Source organism: Schistocerca gregaria, chromosome 6 (assembly GCF_023897955.1).
Source record: "Schistocerca gregaria isolate iqSchGreg1 chromosome 6, iqSchGreg1.2, whole genome shotgun sequence".
Lineage (NCBI taxonomy): Eukaryota > Metazoa > Arthropoda > Insecta > Orthoptera > Acrididae > Schistocerca > Schistocerca gregaria.
Window position 1 is genome coordinate 443,211,852 of NC_064925.1, and position 18,966 is coordinate 443,230,817.

Genomic DNA, 18,966 nt, shown 5'->3' on the forward strand with positions numbered 1-18,966 from the left:
AAGTCGGCCGTGCCCTTTCATCACGGCATTTGCCTGGAGAGATTTAGGGAATTTACGGGAACCCTAAGTCAGGGTGGCCGGACGCGGGATTGAACCGTCGTCCTCCCGAATGCGAGTCCAGTGTGTAACCACTTCGCCACCTCTCTCGGTGAACTTAGGAACAGTGATTGTCTGATCAAGTTGCATTCAATGAAACAATAATTGGTTTGACATATGTTCTGACATTATTTACTTCAGTGGCTGTGTAAATGTTTTTCGTTGAAGCTCTAAATGTTGAGACTACATATGAAATTCATGCTCTAACACAATCTTCGTTTATGGTACGTACGATGTGTTGTGCTCATTAGGGCTACATGTAATAATACACGCAGTTACTTTAAACACATAAATTTCATATGAAGTTCAGTTAATGGTTACATAAAGCAACTATCAAGTATAAAATTACATTTTGTACACAATCAGGTTTCAGTGTGATGCAAAAGTAAGAACTCTCTTTTGAAAAGTTAGCGGCGCACAAAAGCTACACCTAGTATTACTGTTCCCACACTTCCCACAGACCTATACTCATGTATATATTTTCAACTAGAGGAAGTAGCTACTCACTCACCTACAGCAAACTGACTTTGAATCACGAAATATTCATTAACACATTTTATGAGTGCCATTTCTTTATTTTAATCTTCTGTAATTATTGAGAATATTACTGCAAGTTTTGGTTGTCACGTTACTCAAAGAATGAAATAATGGCAGTAGACAGCCTGCTCCCCACGGTGGCGGATGAAGTGAGTTTATGAAACAATAAAGCAATGTGTATGCATGTGATCTTTTCTAGCCAGTCGGCCCTCACTTCCGAGAGACACATAGCTTTATTTTACTATGTTATTCTCGTGGTTCTAGTACCTCTAGGCTGAACATTTCTAGTTAAATGTGTGACGTCAGCGTTCCGCCTTCTGCTGCACGCTCTGTAGTTCAGACTGGTTATGAAGCTCACCCGGCTCTCCCTAGGAACCGTCTCAGTTATTACTACTGTGACGTCCTGAGCCAGCGTCTTAATCTTCGCCATCTCCGCAGCTGCGAGGCTGCGAACAGTGCACGGTGGGTTAACAGCAGGAGGCATCGTCCGGGCGCTACGAATCTTCGAAATAATGTTATGAATATTCATTTCAGAGCGACCTTGTTGGCTCGCACACTCCACGGGAAGAGGTTGTAATATCATTTTGAGTAAAAGCTCGTGAACAACGTGGATACGAGAACAAAGGATCATCGTTACAGCGCACGATTACAGTGGAATTACAACTGCCGGATGCTGAGGCCAAACTGTGCATTCGGAGGTACGCTATGCGGGCTGCGGAGACGTCTCGATGACCGCCGATGTCCGCCGAAGGCGGCCTATTTTTACAAATACGGTGGCTTGCGTGTGGTTTGATTGTAACCGATTTTATCGGGCGCCATTTCCAATGTCAGATTGGCGTCTGCGGAATTAATATCTGTTTTATTTTCTTTGGTCAACTATAGCCCCGTTCCTTTTCAGTAGCAAATGGGTTACAACAAGCTTGTTGCTGTGAAAGCATTTTTAGCAGAAAAGATGGTACTATTAGTATATTGGGAATAGCATTTTAAAAAAGTGTTCCAATATTCAAAATTGCTTCACAATAATTTTGGTAAAAAGCGTCACTGCCTGTAAATTTGTGGTTGTTAGGCATTAGACTACACGTTACTTTATACGAAATTTAGCTGAAAGTATGTAAGAGTTAATCTATTTTAAATGCCAGTATCAATCTGCCTTCATGAGGAAGTGGATACTGGTTCATCTCTGGGCAGTGAGGTAGATAACCTAAGATCGTCAGTCTCAGATTCCATCGGCCACTGTGAGGCGATGTAAGAAAACGAATACACCGACTCGGTTAAAATAATTTGCCGTCGAGTGAATGTTTGATCAGTCTGCAATTTTTTTTTTTTTTTTTTTTGAAAACGAGCTATAAGTTACATGTGGCATTGATGTTGTTTTGTGTCAGTTATTTAGGTGAATTAGATTTGTATGATACCGAGGAAGCCTTTATTTATATATCTGCGTTCTTTAGGAGTGTTAGGTCTTAAGTATAAATTGATCGACTAGTAAACGAATATGGCTAGTACTGCTATAGAATCGAATACAGGCTCAAATAAAAATTTTGTAAGTGTAGAGGAAGAAAAAGCAAAAGTGGTTACTCATTAACAAACAACATCTTTTATAATCTGGTTCGTCTGTATAGTAGGGAAATAAGTTCTGCTGTCCTCCACTTACTTCCAAAAGTTGGAATAGTAGGACCTACGAGACACTCTATCACAAGTGGGAAACAGATCTGAGGAACACTAGTAACTTGGAAACGCATCTGGTATTCAAATAAAAATCACGATTTGCAACTGAAAGCGATATGTTTTCTTTTCTACGAAAGTAAAACAGTCATGGAAGCAAGTCTTACAACAATGGGCAATGTTAAGACTTATGAATCCAGTTGTAACATACGTTCGCGAAACCTCTAATAACAACAACAAAAATAATAGTGCGGTCCCCCGCCGAAAACTATCATTTACACATTGCTCCGCTATACCTTACTGTGAATATGATCACTCTGTGATTATTATTTTGGATTGTTTTACTTGGCTGCTAAATGATACCCGGTGCGACTGTGCATTATCTTGGCGAGACGGTAGGTCAGCTATGAACCATCAGTGTATTTGGCATTGTGTGAAGATATGTGATGTAAACCACTCCATATATGTTCCTCGAGTAACATAAATTTTATTGAATATGAGTTCATCGTCTTTTTTTTGTACCTAAACTTTCGTGAAAGTCTGAGTACCTACACAAGCATTCAGGCCACAGTTCTGCCGACAACTGAACAAGGCTGTCAGATGCACTTGGCCGATCTTATTGTACAACACTGGCGAAGCAAATCGGTAACACTGTGATCGCAGTCTTAGAGGCGAGGCGAGCAAGAGATTCGGTAGGTACATGATTAATGTTGATTTTGTTCGACGAATATTTCGTTGTTTAAGCAGTGAAGTGATCCAAAACATAGCCACATCGAAAATCAGTAGTGCTTCTGTAAGGACAAAATATGATAGTTCTTGCGTGCAAGTGACGGCAAGTCTTAAAGTAATCGAAAATTAACGCCTGCTTAACTTATTGTTACTGTATGTTTGGCCTTCACATTGGGTGCACCCAAGAGCTGGCATAAACTATGCGTACGGGAGCGATTAGATTTTCGTTACTGTATGTTTGGCGTTCATATTGGGTGCACATAAAAACTGGCGTAAGCTATGGGCGCAGAAGCACTGTTAACTTTCGATGTGATTATATTCTGGAACACGCTATGTAAATCACTGAGTCGGTAGCGTTGTATGATTTGTAAGTCGATCATGTGAGTTAAATACCAGCAGTTGAATGGGTTATCCAATAAAAGCATATTAATGAAAAACAGTTGAACGCCAAGTTCCATCAATGATATTACTCCAAATCTCCTCATCCTTGCCTTCACACTAGTATTAGAAACACACAAGAAGTTACCTGGCGCAGACAGCTAAAAGGAACCATAAACATAAAATGGTACTAATGACGTTGTGGTTTTATAAGCGAAAAAAAGTTAAATGTGACACAGTAGTTAATCGAAGGATCTGATTTGTAATTAAATGAGAACCAAACAAAATACTTGTGCTCACCCACGCTGTCAAAGATAATGATAAATTAAATGACCAAACTGAAATAAGTAAACGATTTAAAAATCAGTGTGCCCTCTTCAGCATAGAAAATAACGTAAAAGATGGAATTAATTAGAACTGTAAACGAAAAAATGTATTTTATATCCATAAGTGTATAAAGAACAGAAATATCTCAATGAAAAACGAAAATGGTCACCTTTAATTTCATAAGTCATTGCTGAAAAGAGTGGTTGAAGGAATGCAGACCGAAAGAAGAGCGAGGACTAAATATGGAGACAAAAGGCAAATTGTCGAAGATTATGGATGTAGCAAATATGTTGAAATAAATGGGACAGTTACATCAAACCAAATTTAGGATTGATGAGAAAAGTAACAAGTGTCTTATATATCGTAAAGAAGAAAACAAATCTTCTTCACTCACAAATAGGCAATGCAGTCAGGTAGATGCAGTATTTCTTGATTTCCGAAAAGCATTTGACTGAGTACCACACCTAGGCTTATTGTCAAAACTACGATCATACGGGATATCAGATGAAATTTATGACTAGATTGAGTACGTTTTGGTATGGAGGACATAGCATGTTATCCTGGAGTCGTCATGAGATATACAAGCAGTTTCAGATGTGCCCCAGAGAAGTGTGGTCGGGCCATTGCTGTTCATGTTTATATTAGTGACCTTCCAGGTAATAATAATAGCAACTCAGACTTTTTACAGATGATACAGTTATCTATAATGATCTACTGCCTGGCAAAAACTGCATAAATAATCAGACAGATCTTGAAAAGACTTCAAAGTGATGCAAAGATTGGCAACTTGCTTTAAATGTTCAGAAATAGTGCACTTCAAAACACAAAGAAAACGTAGTATCCTACAATTATAATATCAGCAAATAGTAGTTGGAATCGGCCAACACATAGGCTCAGTCGTGAATAAAGCAGATGGTATACTTCAGTTTATTGCCAGAGTACTGGGGAAGTGCAATCAATCAACAAAGGAACTTGCTTACAGATCACTCTTGTGTCAGGTTCTAAAATACCGCTCATATGTGTGGGACGCGTACCACATAGGACTAACAGGGGATACTGAACGTATACAGAGAGGGTAGCACGAATGGTCACAAGCTGATCAGTTTATAATATATTTGAAAAGAAGTTCTAGGTTACATGTGACGCCGCGCAGGATAGCCGCGTGGTCTCAGGCGCCTTGCCACGGTTCGCGCGTGTCTCCCCCCCCCCCCCCCCCCCATCGGAGATTCGAGTCCTCCCTCGGGAATGGGCTTTGTGTGTGTGTGGGTGTGTGTGTGTGTGTGTTGTACTTAAGTTAGTTTAAGTTAGATTAAGTAGTGTTTAAAAAACAACGTACTTTGTTATGTGGTTCAGCATTTTAACAAGGATATAAATTCTGCTGTCCTCAACTTGCTTGCGAATGTTGGTAAAGCAGGGAGCAGGGTCCACAAGAAACTCAACAACAAGTGGGAACCAGATGCGGGGAACAGCGGTAATCTGTTTCTTGGCAATAAGCCCCACATGCCCGGAAAGAGCATCGTGAATTGAAACAAAAATCATTACTTGTGACTGGAGGCGGTTTGTTTTCTTTATTACGAAAGTGATACAGTAGCGGAAGCAACATTAACAACAATTGACAGTGTTAAGACTTATGTATCCAATTCTAACATTTACACGTACAATATCTGAGAACAACAACGTAAATGCTGAAACTTCCTGGCAGATTAAAACTGTGTGCCCGACCGAGACTCGAACTCGGGACCTTTGCCTTTCGCGGGCCAGTGCTCTACCAACTGAGCTACCGAAGCACGACTCACGCCCGGTACTCACAGGAGTGCTAGTTCTGCATGTTTCGCAGAAGAGCTTCTCCGCTGCAGAGTGAAAATCTCATTCTGGGAACGTAAATGCTGATTAGGCATTTGAGAGAACATTAGTAAGTAAAAGTTTTGAAAAGAGTGAGAGGGCCTGTCGGTGGAGAATGGTGAATTCATAAGAGCACTGTTATACATGACCAATTTAAAGAATCTGACACCGAGGCCAAAACAAAAGTGGATTGTTCATGTAATAGATTGGATTGGTCATGTAATAGGATCACAAAGAACACAATTTTTTTTAATAGTATGATCTGAAAAGAACGCTTTGAAAACAAGTTTCGTAGCATATTACTGTGCGAGCAGCTAAGAGGCTACACAGATTTCAATTAATAATAGCAATGAGTGTTTCGCGATAGTAAAAATTTGTGCCACACGAGGACATGGGCCCAGATTTTCTGCTTTCTTGCAGCAGTCACCTTAACCACTCGGCTGCCTAGACATGATTCGCGGTATGAGTCAAATTATAATTACAAGTAATACTTATGCTTTTAATTTCCGAACACATTCAAGGAACAGAATGTCTGACTGCTCTTTCACTGGTATCATTTTATGTAATTATATCTTATTTCATCCTTCTCATCCATTCATTTAATTTCAGGGAACGTTATTCAACTAGTAATAATAGTATAAAACAATACGTAATAATAATAATGCTATACCACGTGAGAAAGGAGGTAATGGGCTAACAAATATGGAGCGGCTGCAAGGAAGGCAACTTTGGAAGCTGAAGCAGTATTTTACAACGGAACTCATCAATCCTTAAAGCATTAGTACCCGCAGACATTAATCCGGTCGAAACAACGCCAACCTTTAAGACCGATATAATTGGAAGCAAGATCATTTCCTGGCTTCCAAAATTGCTGCACGAACGAGTGACCAGCAGGGTAAAGTCGATTAGGAAGCGTCAAACAACTGGTTGATGATCGGAGATTTATACGTAGAGACTGAGGGATTTCTGGCAGCGTTACAACATCCGATCATTGCGAAGAGGAACAATCGGAAGATTATCCTGAGGAAGGGAAAGATGATAGTTGCAAGAAGTATGGGGATTAAAAATGTCACACATTACATCTGGATGTGATACTTGGCGTCTACGGTATACTTGATGAGGGATGATTCGTTTCTTCTTCTCATGACACTGCAAGCATGCGTGAGCCCCGTTCACTTCAACAAGTTTCCTTCATTCCACCTTCTCCTGCGCTTTTCTCTGCCATCCTCTAGTTCAGGTATTTTGTATCATCTTCCACATCGCCTGTCTGCTTTTTTCGTGGCCATCCTCTCAGTCCTCTTCCAGTTGGCTTCCAATCTAAAACCTCTTCCATTTGTTCTTGCAGTATCCATCCTAAGGACAAGTCCAAGCTTGGCTACTCTCCTATTTTTTATTGTTCTTACAATCTCAACTCCCTGTATGAAGCGGCCCAACTCAGCTATCCCAACGGCTCCATAGGTTAGACAGAAGCCTACGTTCAAAAGATGTGTAACTAGAACGTCAGAATATTCCACCAGAAGCTGGGACGGAAGTATCAATTAATAAAAGACTTTCTTCGATACTAAAGATATCGTTCACTCACTCTTTCAGAAAACGAACATTTCCAAATGTTGTGGAACCGCGGCATAATAATCGATAAAACAGTCCATAGTAACAGACATAACAGATTAACAAAGATAAGTAAGCCACCTTCCTTGTAGAGATGACTGTACCCAGCACCAGTAATTTACAAACCACCTTTAGTGAGAAGATGGTTAATACAGTGACCCAGCAGATGATGTAAAAGCCATGTGGAAACACCATCTTACTTGTGGTAATATCGAAATCTCGAGCACTGGTGTTGTCCTCAAACTGACTGAAGAGTCTACAGGACCCAAAGCTGGATCCTTCCTCTTTTTTTATTTTTTATTTAGATACCAAGTTCCGCAGGAAAAAACTGAAGAGCGAATCTCCAACGTCATAGAACATGTCAGTACATGAAATTACAGCATAAATGTAATAACAGATAAAAATAAAATGTTTATGAACCAGAAAAAAGTCAAGTCATAAGCTGAAGTAAACGCAATCAACAACACAACATGAATGAACTTAATTTTTCGAGGAACTCCTAGACAGAATAGAAGGAGTGACTCACGAGGAAACGATTCAGTTTGGATTTGAAGGCGCGTGGATCACTATTAAAATTTTTGAAATCTAGTGGTGGCTTATTGGAAATAAATGCAGCAATATACTACAAACTTTTCTGCAAAAGAATTAAGGGAGTGAGATCCAAATGCAGGTTTGATTTCTGCCGAGTATTAACTCAGTGAAAGCTCCTCATTCTTGGGAATAAGCTAATGTAGTTAACAAGAAATGACAGTAAGGATTATATACACACATCAAAAGAAGTTTTGCATCACCCTGGTTCCCAGAATTCCTGTACATAGACGTTGACTGTGGTTATTGTATTACAGGCACAGTCCCTTTGACTGTTCAGAGATGTTACTAAAGTCGGCCAAAGATGTAAACAATCATGCATGAGCAGCACATATTAGACGGAGGGATCCGACAGCCGATCAGTTCCAGTCATTCCACCAGGAAGAAGGTGAAGGAGGTACACCGTGTTGTCTGTAGTTCTACCATGCCTAGACGCGGTATCGCGCTGCGATGTCCCCATTGTTACTTTGTGCCAGGAAGGACTCTCAACAAGGGAAGTGTCAAGGCGTCTCGGACTGAACCAAAGTGATATTGTTCGGGCACGGAGTACATATAAAGAGACAGGAACTATCGATGACATGCCTCGCTCAGGACGCCCAAGAGCTACTACTGAAGTGGATGACCGCTAGCTATGGATTATGGCTCGTAGGAACCCTGACTACAACGCCACAATGTTGAATAATGCTTTTCGTGCAGCCACAGGAAGTCGTGTTAGACCTCAAACTGTGCGCAATAAGGTGCATGATACGCAACTTAACTCCCGAAATCCCGACGTCCATGGCAACCACGACACCATGCAGCGCGGTAGAGATGTGCCCAACTACATGCCAAATGGACCGCTCAGGATTGGCATCACGGTCTCTTCACCGATGAGTGTCACATATGTCTTCAACCAGACAATCGTCGGAGATGTGGTTGGAGGCAACCGATCAGGCTGAACGCCTTAGACACACTGTCCAGCGAGTGCAGCAAGGTGGGGGTCCCCTGCTGTTTTGGGTTGACATTATGTGGGGCCGACGTACGCCGCTGGTGGTTATGGAAGGGAAGTTAGGAAAAGCCTTCTAGAATTTGAACCCATAAATGAAAGGATGTGCAGGCTCAGACTAAAAAGTAAACTTAGGAATATATCAATAGGTAATGCACGTGCACCAACAGAGGAAAAAGAAGATATAATTAAAAAACATTTCTACGAAGACTTGGAAAAATATGCTGAGCAGTACCTAAATATGACCTGATGCTAGTAATAGGAGATTTTAATGCAAAAATAGGGAGGAATGAACATCCATATGGAGTTCCTGGAAAATATTCAAGACATGAAGAAAACAATTAGAACGGAGACTTACTATGCCAATTCGCAGCAAGGAATAATATGATTATAAAAAGCACCTGCTTTCCACACAAAAGGATCCATCTGGGTATTTGGAAGTCTGCAGCCAATGGAGTAGTCAATCAGTTTGACCACATTTTAGTGACTGCACGCCACTTCACGTCAGTTACGGATGTACGGAGCTGCAGAGGACCAAACTGTGATTCAGACCACTTTGTGAGAAAATCAGTCTTGAGAGAGAAACTGTCACTAACAAATGGCAACAGAATGGAAAAGATGACGAAATGGAATATAGTCAAACTGAACATCCCTGATGAAGTAAAAAAAATACCAAGTAACACTAAGCAGAAAGTTGAGCAATTAAGAGACCACAGTAGGAGTAGATGAAAGGTGGAACAGGTTTGAAAAAGCAATTAAGGATGCTGCAGAGGAAATAACAGGCATAAGAAGGAACAGAAGAACCCAGGCATGGTTTGATGGAAATTGCATGTGAGCAATAGAGGAAAAGAACAGGGCAAGAACAAAACTGCTACAGAGAGAAACTAGAAATAATGTGGAACAATATGGAGAATTAAGGGGAAGAGGTAACAGATTGTGCAAGAGAAAGAAAAGAGAGTGGTATAAGAAGAAATTTCAAGAACTAGAAGAACTAAAGGAACAGAGCGAAATAAAAATGTTCTATCATGCCGCAGGCAAAATGAAGAACAGATTCCAACCAAAAACAATGCCCTGTTCCAGTAAAGATGGGAAAATGATAAGGGAGGAAGAACAGATACTGGGAAGATGGACAAAGTATTTCAAAGGTACACTAAGCACTAGCCGGAAGATAAGGGATAGCCACACAGGAGGGAAGAGTGGCTACAAGAAGTCTCCCAGGCTATGTACAAGTCAACAAAAAATCGAGCCCCTGGGGAAGACAGCACAATTGCTGAATTAATAAAAACTGGTGGTGAGGCTGTAATACAGAAACTGCAGACATTAATATCAGGTATATGGGAAACAGAATCTATGCCAGATAATTGGAAAATTGGAATAATAGTCCCCATGTATAAGAAAGGGGACAGAACAGCATGTGAAAACTATAGAGGTGTAACACTCCTAAGTACAGCTTATAAGATCTTCACAAGTATATTAAACGAAAGGATACAGAAGTGTGCAGAAGACATACTAGGGGAATATCAGTGTAGCTTTCGTCCAGGCACAGGAACAACTAATCAAATATTTGTGATAATACAAATGATGGAAAAGTTCTATGAATATGATATAGATCTTCATTTCCTATTCATCGATTTCAAACAAGCCTTTGACAGTATAAACCGGCAAGAACTATATAGAGTACTGAAAGAAGTTGGTATATGTGCTGAATTAATAAGACTAATCGGAATGACAATGACAGAGACAAGCGCAAAAGGGAAGGTCCTTAGCAGAACAAGTGAAAGCTTTGACTTTAACAAAGGCGTGAAGCAAGGGGATAGTTCCTATTCAATATAGCCCTGCATATTGTAGTAAATAAAATCAACAAAAGAGGTACCATATTTATGGAAACTAGCCAGATATGTGCATATGGCGATGACATTGCTATAGTAGGAAGAAATACCAATACACTCCTAGAAACATACCGGGCAATGGAAACAGAAGCCTTAAAAATTGGCCTCGTAGTAAATGAAAACAAAAGAAAATATATGGCAATGTCACAATCGGAGGCCAGGAGAACCCCTAAAAACCTGCACATCAATGGAAAATGCTTTAATGGAGTGTCCTCTTTTAACTACTTGGGAGCCCTAATAACAAATGACAAGAGTATTGGAAAGGCTATAAGGGAAAGAATACAAGCAGGAAATAGCTTACTTTGCAAATATGCAGCTTTTCAAAAATAGCCATGTTACAAGAAAAACTAAACTGCTAATATATACACTCCTAGAAATGGAAAAAGGAACACATTGACACCGGTGTGTCAGACCCACCATACTTGCTCCGGACACTGCGAGAGGGCTGTACAAGCAATCATCACACGCACGGCACAGCGGACACACCGGGAACCGCGGTGTTGGCCGTCGAATGGCGCTAGCTGCGCAGCATTTGTGCACCGCCGCCGTCAGTGTCAGCCAGTTTGCCGTGGCATACGGAGCTCCATCGCAGTCTTTAACACTGGTAGCATGCCGCGACAGCGTGGACGTGAACCGTATGTGCAGTTGACGGACTTTGAGCGAGGGCGTATAGTGGGCATGCGGGAGGCCGGGTGGACGTACCGCCGAATTGCTCAACACGTGGGGCGTGAGGTCTCCACAGTAAATCAATGTTGTCACCAGTGGTCGGCGGAAGGTGCACGTGCCCGTCGACCTGGGACCGCAGCGACGTACGGATGCACGCCAAGACCGTAGGATCCTACGCAGTGCCGTAGGGGACCGCACCGCCACTTCCCAGCAAATTAGGGACACTGTTGCTCGTGGGGTATCGGCGAGGACCATTCGCAACCGTCTCCATGAAGCTGGGCTACGGTCCCGCACACCGTTAGGCCGTCTTCCGCTCACGCCCCAACATCGTGCAGCCCGCTTCCAGTGGTGTCGCGACAGGCGTGAATGGAGGGACGAATGGAGACGTGTCGTCTTCAGCGATGAGAGTCGCTTCTGCCTTGGTGCCAATGATGGTCGTATGCGTGTTTGGCGCGGTGCAGGTGAGCGCCACAATCAGGACCGCATACGACCGAGGCACACAGGGCCAACACCCGGCATCATGGTGTGGGGAGCGATCTCCTACACTGGCCGTACACCTCTGGTGATCGTCGAGGGGACACTGAATAGTGCACGGTACATCCAAACCGTCATCGAACCCATCGTTCTACCATTCCTAGACCGGCAAGGGAACTTGCTGTTCCAACAGGACAATGCACGTCCGCATGTATCCCGTGCCACCAAACGTGCTGTAGAAGGTGTAAGTCAACTACCCTGGCCAGCAAGATCTCCGGATCTGTCCCCCATTGAGCATGTTTGGGACTGGATGAAGCGTCGTCTCACGCGGTCTGCACGTCCAGCACGAACGCTGGTCCAACTGAGGTGCCAGGTGGAAATGGCATTGCAAGCCGTTCCACAGGACTACATCCAGGATCTCTACGATCGTCTCCATGGGAGAATAGCAGCCTGCATTGCTGCGAAAGGTGGATATACACTGTACTAGTGCCGACATTGTGCATGCTCTGTTGCCTGTGTCTATGTGCCTGTGGTTCTGTCAGTGTGATCATGTGATGTATGTGACCCCAGGAATGTGTCAATAAAGTTTCCCCTTCCTGGGACTATGAATTCACGGTGTTCTTATTTCAATTTCCAGGGGTGTAATTCCCTAGTCTGCCCAGTTAACTCATACGGCTCAGAGGTCTGGACGTTGACAGAACACGATAAAAATGCAGTAAGAAACATTGAGCGGAAAATAGTATACAAAATCTATTGGCCAATAAAGGAGGAAGAAGGCTGGAGAATACGCTACAATGCCGAATTACAAGAGTTAATACAAGGCAGGGATATGGTAAAATTTGTGAAATCTCAGCGAATACGATGCCTAGGACACTTGGAGAGAATGGCAGAGGATAGAATTCCAAAGAAAATGATGAAAGGTAGGATCCATTCTGTTAGGCGAAAAGGGAGACCCAGAAGAAGATGGGTCGACGAGGTAATAATGGATATCACCAATATGGGAGTCCGAGGGTGGAAAAGAGCAGCAAATAACCGAGAATTGTGGAGGAAGATTGTTGAAGAAGCCGAGGCTAACCAAGGGCTGTAGCGCTAGTGAAGACATCAAAAGAAAAGAAGTAAAAGGTAGGTCAGGAGCCTAATGTCACTTTGCTTTCTATAACAAAGTAAATAATTGACCAGTTTATTCACGAATAGCATATATGGGATATAAACAAAGACGTAGACGAATAAATATACTTATAGGCATGCTGGAACCGTTTTATCGTGTAACTGTGGAGTACTTACTGCCTGATGCGATCGATGGGAATCTGCCACTTTGACCTCCAATAACTCATGTATTATTCAAGTTATGAGCCAGTAATTCATACAAATTTAGGTTTACACTATTAGCTTTCTAAAAGCAAGGGCATCGACAAAATCAGATGAAGCGTTTTTATTTTGGAAATTCGTTGTTGGGTATTACTTGTACAATTTAACTTCAGAAACTAAACTTCACACTAATAAAGATATTGAAAATCTGATTACACCATCAGAATCGTCGAGCAACTAATGGTAATGTAGCTGTTTCTTTTTGAGGTATCATGATTCATCTGGCTACCATTAATATCCAAACGAACTGTGAAATGTTTGCCATTAAGGTTTCTCAAGTCCGCCATCTTTGGCACTCCCGGCGTGTCTCCTTCATTGTCACAAACCACCGTCCTCGTCACAGTAGAATTCCCAGCCACGCGGCTGGACCATGCTCTGGGTCTACCCATCTCGTCCGGCTGACGTTTGGCACCACGTGTTTGCTGCCGGGCCCCGGCTTTGACGAGCGTCCTGTGCGACCGCCACAACTCCGAACATAGAATATACCCAGGGCTCCACAACTCGGCCGTTACCTCACATACCATATCGAATATGCCTGGGGTAGATTGAAAAGGGCTGTTTATGGAAGTGCTAATGGGTATTAGAGGTACCATTGTGTACTACAATCTGGACCACCACCTCTGAAGGTCTCACTGTGCGGTGGTACAACAGGCCATGTGTGGGTTTCATGACCAATAAAAAGGCCGGAAATGATGTTTATGTTGATAGCTCTTCCAATTTTCTGTACAGGTTCCGGTACTATCGGAACCGAGATAAAGCTAAACTTTTTTTGATGTGTGCACATTGAGAGGCCAATGTCAAAATACGCAGACTCGTGAACAGGGGTCGACAGGAGGCTTGTGAACAACTAGTAATTGCAATTGGCAATAGCAGAAGATAGTCATACTAAATACTTGCAGACTGTTTGAATGAATTCTTAGATAACATACACTACTGGCCATTAAAATTGCTACACCACGAAGATGACGTGCTACAGACGCGAAATTTAACGGACAGCAAGTTGCTGTGATATGCGATAGATTAGCTTTTAGAGCATTCACACAAGGTTGGCGCCGGTGGCGACACCTACAACGTGCTGACATGAGGAAAGTTTCCAACCGCTTTCTCAGACACAAACAGCAGTTGACCGGCGTTACCTGGTGACACGTTGTTGTGATGCCTAGTGTAAGGATGAGAAATGAGTACCATCACGTTTCCGACTTTGATAAAGGTAAAATTACGGTTTATCGTATCGCGACATTGCTGCTCGCTTTGGTCGAGATCCAATGACTGTTAGCAGAATATGGAATCTGTGGATTCAGGAGCGTAAGGCGGTAATCTCTAGCAGTCGAGATGACAGGCATCTTATTTACGTGGCTGTGACGGATCGTGCAGCCACGTCTCGATCCTTGAGTCAACATATGGGGACGTTTGCAAGACAATAACCATTTGCACGAACAGGTCGAAGACATTTGCATCAGCATGGGCTATCAGCTCGGTGACCGTGGCTGCGGTTACTCCTGGCGCTGCATTACAGACAGGAGCGCCTGCGATGGTGTATTCAACGACGAACCTGGGTGCACGAATGGCAAAACGTCATTTTTTTGGATGAATCCATGTTCTGTTTATAGCATCATGATGGTCGCATCTGTGTTTGGCGACATCGCGGTGAACGTACATTGGAAGCGTGTACTCGTCATCGCCATTCTGGCGTATCACCCTGTAACATTACAGGACATACTGGGACATATTGAAGTATTCGATACTGTAGACTTTTAGGGGATGTCGATACAGATATGCAAAATGTAAAGGGAAACTTTGGTGATGTTTAAATATTGTACTGTGTCAATATTAGGACATTTTGCACAGAAAGAACAAAAATAGAATTAATGTAAATATATATTAGTGTTAGTAACCTATTTTCATTCAATTTTGTAATTATATTTCATTTTGTAAAAGAAAGACTCACTGTTTGCTGTAGCTCTGATTAATTGTATAAATTATCAGTTTTAAGCAAAATTATTTCGTATAATATGGACAAGATACTTTTAAAAACTCACCAGCTAAAGAGAAAGTCTGTAAATGAACGTTTAATGCACACTTCTGGAACTTTCTATGGAGAAATTCTATATTATGATCGCAAAAATACGAAAACTTGTGAAAACTGTTTCATAACGTAATTTCGAAAGACGATTTGTATCAAGAAATATTGCTAAAAAGATTTATTTACGTTTTGAAACACGATTTAAATCATTTTACATATAAATAGTTGTTCTAAATCACTCAAGAAATATCCAGAATCAAATGTCAAGATATTTCTGGAAACATTGGTACAAATCTGGTGAAGGTTATCCAGAAGCTGGTAGAAAAATGTTATAAAATCTATTTCGAAATTATGCTTGTAAGAATCTATATGTACTGATCCTTTTGCTTACTTTAATCTGTACTAAAATTCTGTAATGCCTAATTTAGTTTTAAGTCGTGAATTGCTATCGTATTGTAAACAAAACATTGTCAAAGACTCTCATTGTTTGGAAAGATATTAATACACCTAGGAGTTGTCAGTTGCCAGTTCGGATATGCAGTGCGGTTAGCTCGGAGAGTCAGTTGTTGAGTCTGTGAAGTCTGTCAGTTCTGTTTTGTAAATAAACGTCTGTAATGAAGAATTACTTGTTGTCGTCAATATGAACTCAAGACCTTTTGCACGAAGCAGACACTTCCTAATGCAACGTTTTAATTTGGTGTTGAGGAGCTGAAATGTTATAATCTGGTGGAGGAGCTGGGATATTATAACCCGGTGTGATGGTATGGGGTGCCATTGGTTACACGTCTCGGTCAAATTTTGGTCGCATTGACGGCACTATGAACAGTGGACGCTACATTTCATATGTGTTACGACCCGTGGCTCTACCCTTCATTCGATCCCTGTGAAACCTTACATTTCAGGAGAATAATGCACGACCGCATGTTGCAGGTCCTATACGGGCATTTCTGGATACAGAAAATGTTCGACTGCTGCCCTAGCCAGCACATTCCCCAGATCTCTCACGAATTGAGAACGTCTGGTCTATGGTGGCCGAGCAACTGGCTCGTCACAATACGCCAGTCACTATTCTTGATGAAGGGTGGTATCGTGTTGAAGCTGCATGGGCAGCTGTACATGTACAGGCCATCCAAGCTCTGTTTGACTCAATGCCCAGGCGTATCAAAGCCGTTATTACGGCCAGAGGTGGTTTTTCTGGGTACTGATCTATGCACCCAAATTGCGTGAAAATGTAATCGCATGTCAGTTCTAGTATAATATATTTCTCCAATGAACACTTGTTTATCATCTGCATGTCTTCTTGGTGTAGCAATTTTAATGGCCAGTAGTGTACTAAATACTTGTAGACTATTTCAATGGATTCTTGGATACCACAGTTAATTTAGTGCTAACCGTTATGATTACATCTATACCATGTAAAACTGAACAGGGCAATAAATAATAGTAATAACATTAATGCAACAGAGAGAGAGAGCAACTGAAACATTTGCAGCTCGCGGTTACCTACCTGCAGGTAGAGGATGACCTTGCAGAGCCCAGTGCCCATGAACCAGGTCTCCGTGACGTCCCACAGCACGGTGGGGGGCAGGCAGATGAGGATGACCATGAAGTCGGCGACGGCGAGGTTGACGATGAAGTAGTTGGTGACGGTGCGCATAGCGTGGTTGCGGTACACGGCGAGGCAAACCAGCGCGTTACCCACCAGCCCCGCCACGAACACCACGGAGTGCATCGCTATGAGACCCCATTCGTAGTCCTTCGGGTAGATGTGTTGGTACACCATCTCCCAGTACTCGACGTCCGGGATGCAATAGTCGTTCGTGCACTCCATGGTAGTGGTCTCGTAGTCGTCCGTGGTGGTAACGTTCACCGTGGACGGGACGTCAGTGGCGTCCGTCCAGAGGTCCGACGTGTCGGTCCACATGGAGTAACTGTAGCTGCTGTCATTCGACGGAATGTCCCATGTGCTCAGCGGCCCCCACGTTCCGTCTGTTGTGACGTTCTCCATAGCAACCTCTAGGTCACACTGTCCAGCGTCACGACCGCTCCTGCACTCCCATGACTACGTCTACTGTCTACTGTACGTCACCGACACTGACGAAGGGCGTGAAACACCTACCCACCTGTAGGTAATACCCGAAGTTCCTCTCCATAGTAACGTTCTCCTACCAATCCGTCACTAACTAAATCATTTTAATATTATTAAATCGGAACTATTTTCGATTCCCAATCACCACACAGATAGAGATGAAGATAAATGAAACCATTTTCCGAAAGTAGTATCACGGATTTTTTGTGTACAGGGATTTACTGTTTTGTGATTTTTGATTACGAAAAGGACTGAAACTGAAGATAAGGAACAAAACCGAAGCAGCTGAATATTACAGACTACACAGACAATATTCTAACATAAATTTGAAGCCTTTCAATTAGTGTAATTTTTCAAATAAACTCTCCCGTTATTTTAAGACACACGACACTCTCTTGCGTTCTATATTTTGATGATGGAGGAGGGTGGTTGTAGTTTTGCTTAGCGATGTTCAAACGTCAGGGTTCCTGGAAAGAAAAGAAAGAGACAGAAGGTTACAATATAAGAAAAACAACTGCAGATGTAATTTTTGTGAGTGATAAAGTCTATAAGCGCCCGTGTGTGTGCGTGTGTGTGTGTGTGTGTGTGTGTGTGTGAGAGAGAGAGAGAGAGAGAGAGAGAGAGAGAGAGAGAGAGTCAGTGAGTTTGTTTGTTTTGGATTTGCTTCGATTGTTTTTACGATGTAATTTCAATAGCATCAATAACATTTACCCCGATTTGGAAAGCTAATTCCAACAAATTACATTTTAGTCGTAGATTACAAGCTAGTTTGCAAATTAAAAAGAGGACTCAAAGTATAGTGTGAGGAAAACATCACAAAAAACATTTATATAGAAATGTTTTAGTGCAACATTTGCCGGTCGATTTCAGAGTTTGGTTAGAAAACGTGGTTATTTTGCATGTCATAAGATAACATCTTGATAGAGAGTAGTCAGCTTGTCAATAAAATTCTTCTGTGCTGTTGATCGCATTGTCAGTATATAAAATTGTCCGAAGTTTCGGCCACTATTGCAAGTCGCCTTCCTCACAGCTCTGTGCAGAGGCGACTCAGTCAACATGTCGTTTATCATTGTCATTGTGAAATATCGCAGTGCACACATACAAGATTGACTACAGTGGGACAGAATAACTATTCAAACAAAAATTAATTTTTATCACAAGAAATTTTAAATCGGAGGAAATACCGATAAAATAATTTATCCTGTCCCTATACATATTTTCTAACCCCATACTGACAGTTCTTAAAATTTTTTGTCTGTGAATTTTTAGTAGCTCTGAAAATTCTTGTAAAATTTAACACGAAAAACGTGGACGCAAGTAACAGATAATAGTCAAGTGGTGAACTATTGATGCATTAATTATATTTTGCAGTCGACCTCCGTTTGTCGTTGTGAATCATACAAGTATTTTCATTCAAAAATTTTCAGAACTATGTGTATGGGTTTAAGAGTCCGTATGGGCTTGGGAGAAATTATTTTAGACTTTTTAGTGTGATTTAAACACGTGTTATATTAAAAATTTATTTTTAAACAAATAATTTTTTTCTGATTTTTAAAATGGTGTGTGTGAAATTTTAATAATGATTCCAACATCATTATGAGGTTATGACAGAGACGTGTGGTATATTTTAGGTTTAGCTCAGCTTCTCTTCACCTGAGTCAACCAATATTTTGCTTGCCACTCCGTATATTTCGCGGAAAGACCA

General features: G+C 41.8%; 1 protein-coding gene across 1 annotated transcript in view; it reads right to left on the minus strand.

The window, feature by feature from the left end:
* Positions 1-18,966, minus strand: part of LOC126278905 (orexin/Hypocretin receptor type 1-like) — a 1,200,512-nt gene that overhangs the window by 722,218 nt on the left and 459,328 nt on the right. Inside the window, exon 3 of the mRNA XM_049979179.1 lies at positions 16,680-17,728. Coding sequence (XP_049835136.1) covers positions 16,680-17,180 — 501 coding nt within the window. The 5' untranslated portion in view covers positions 17,181-17,728. The remainder of the gene's footprint in view (positions 1-16,679; positions 17,729-18,966) is intronic.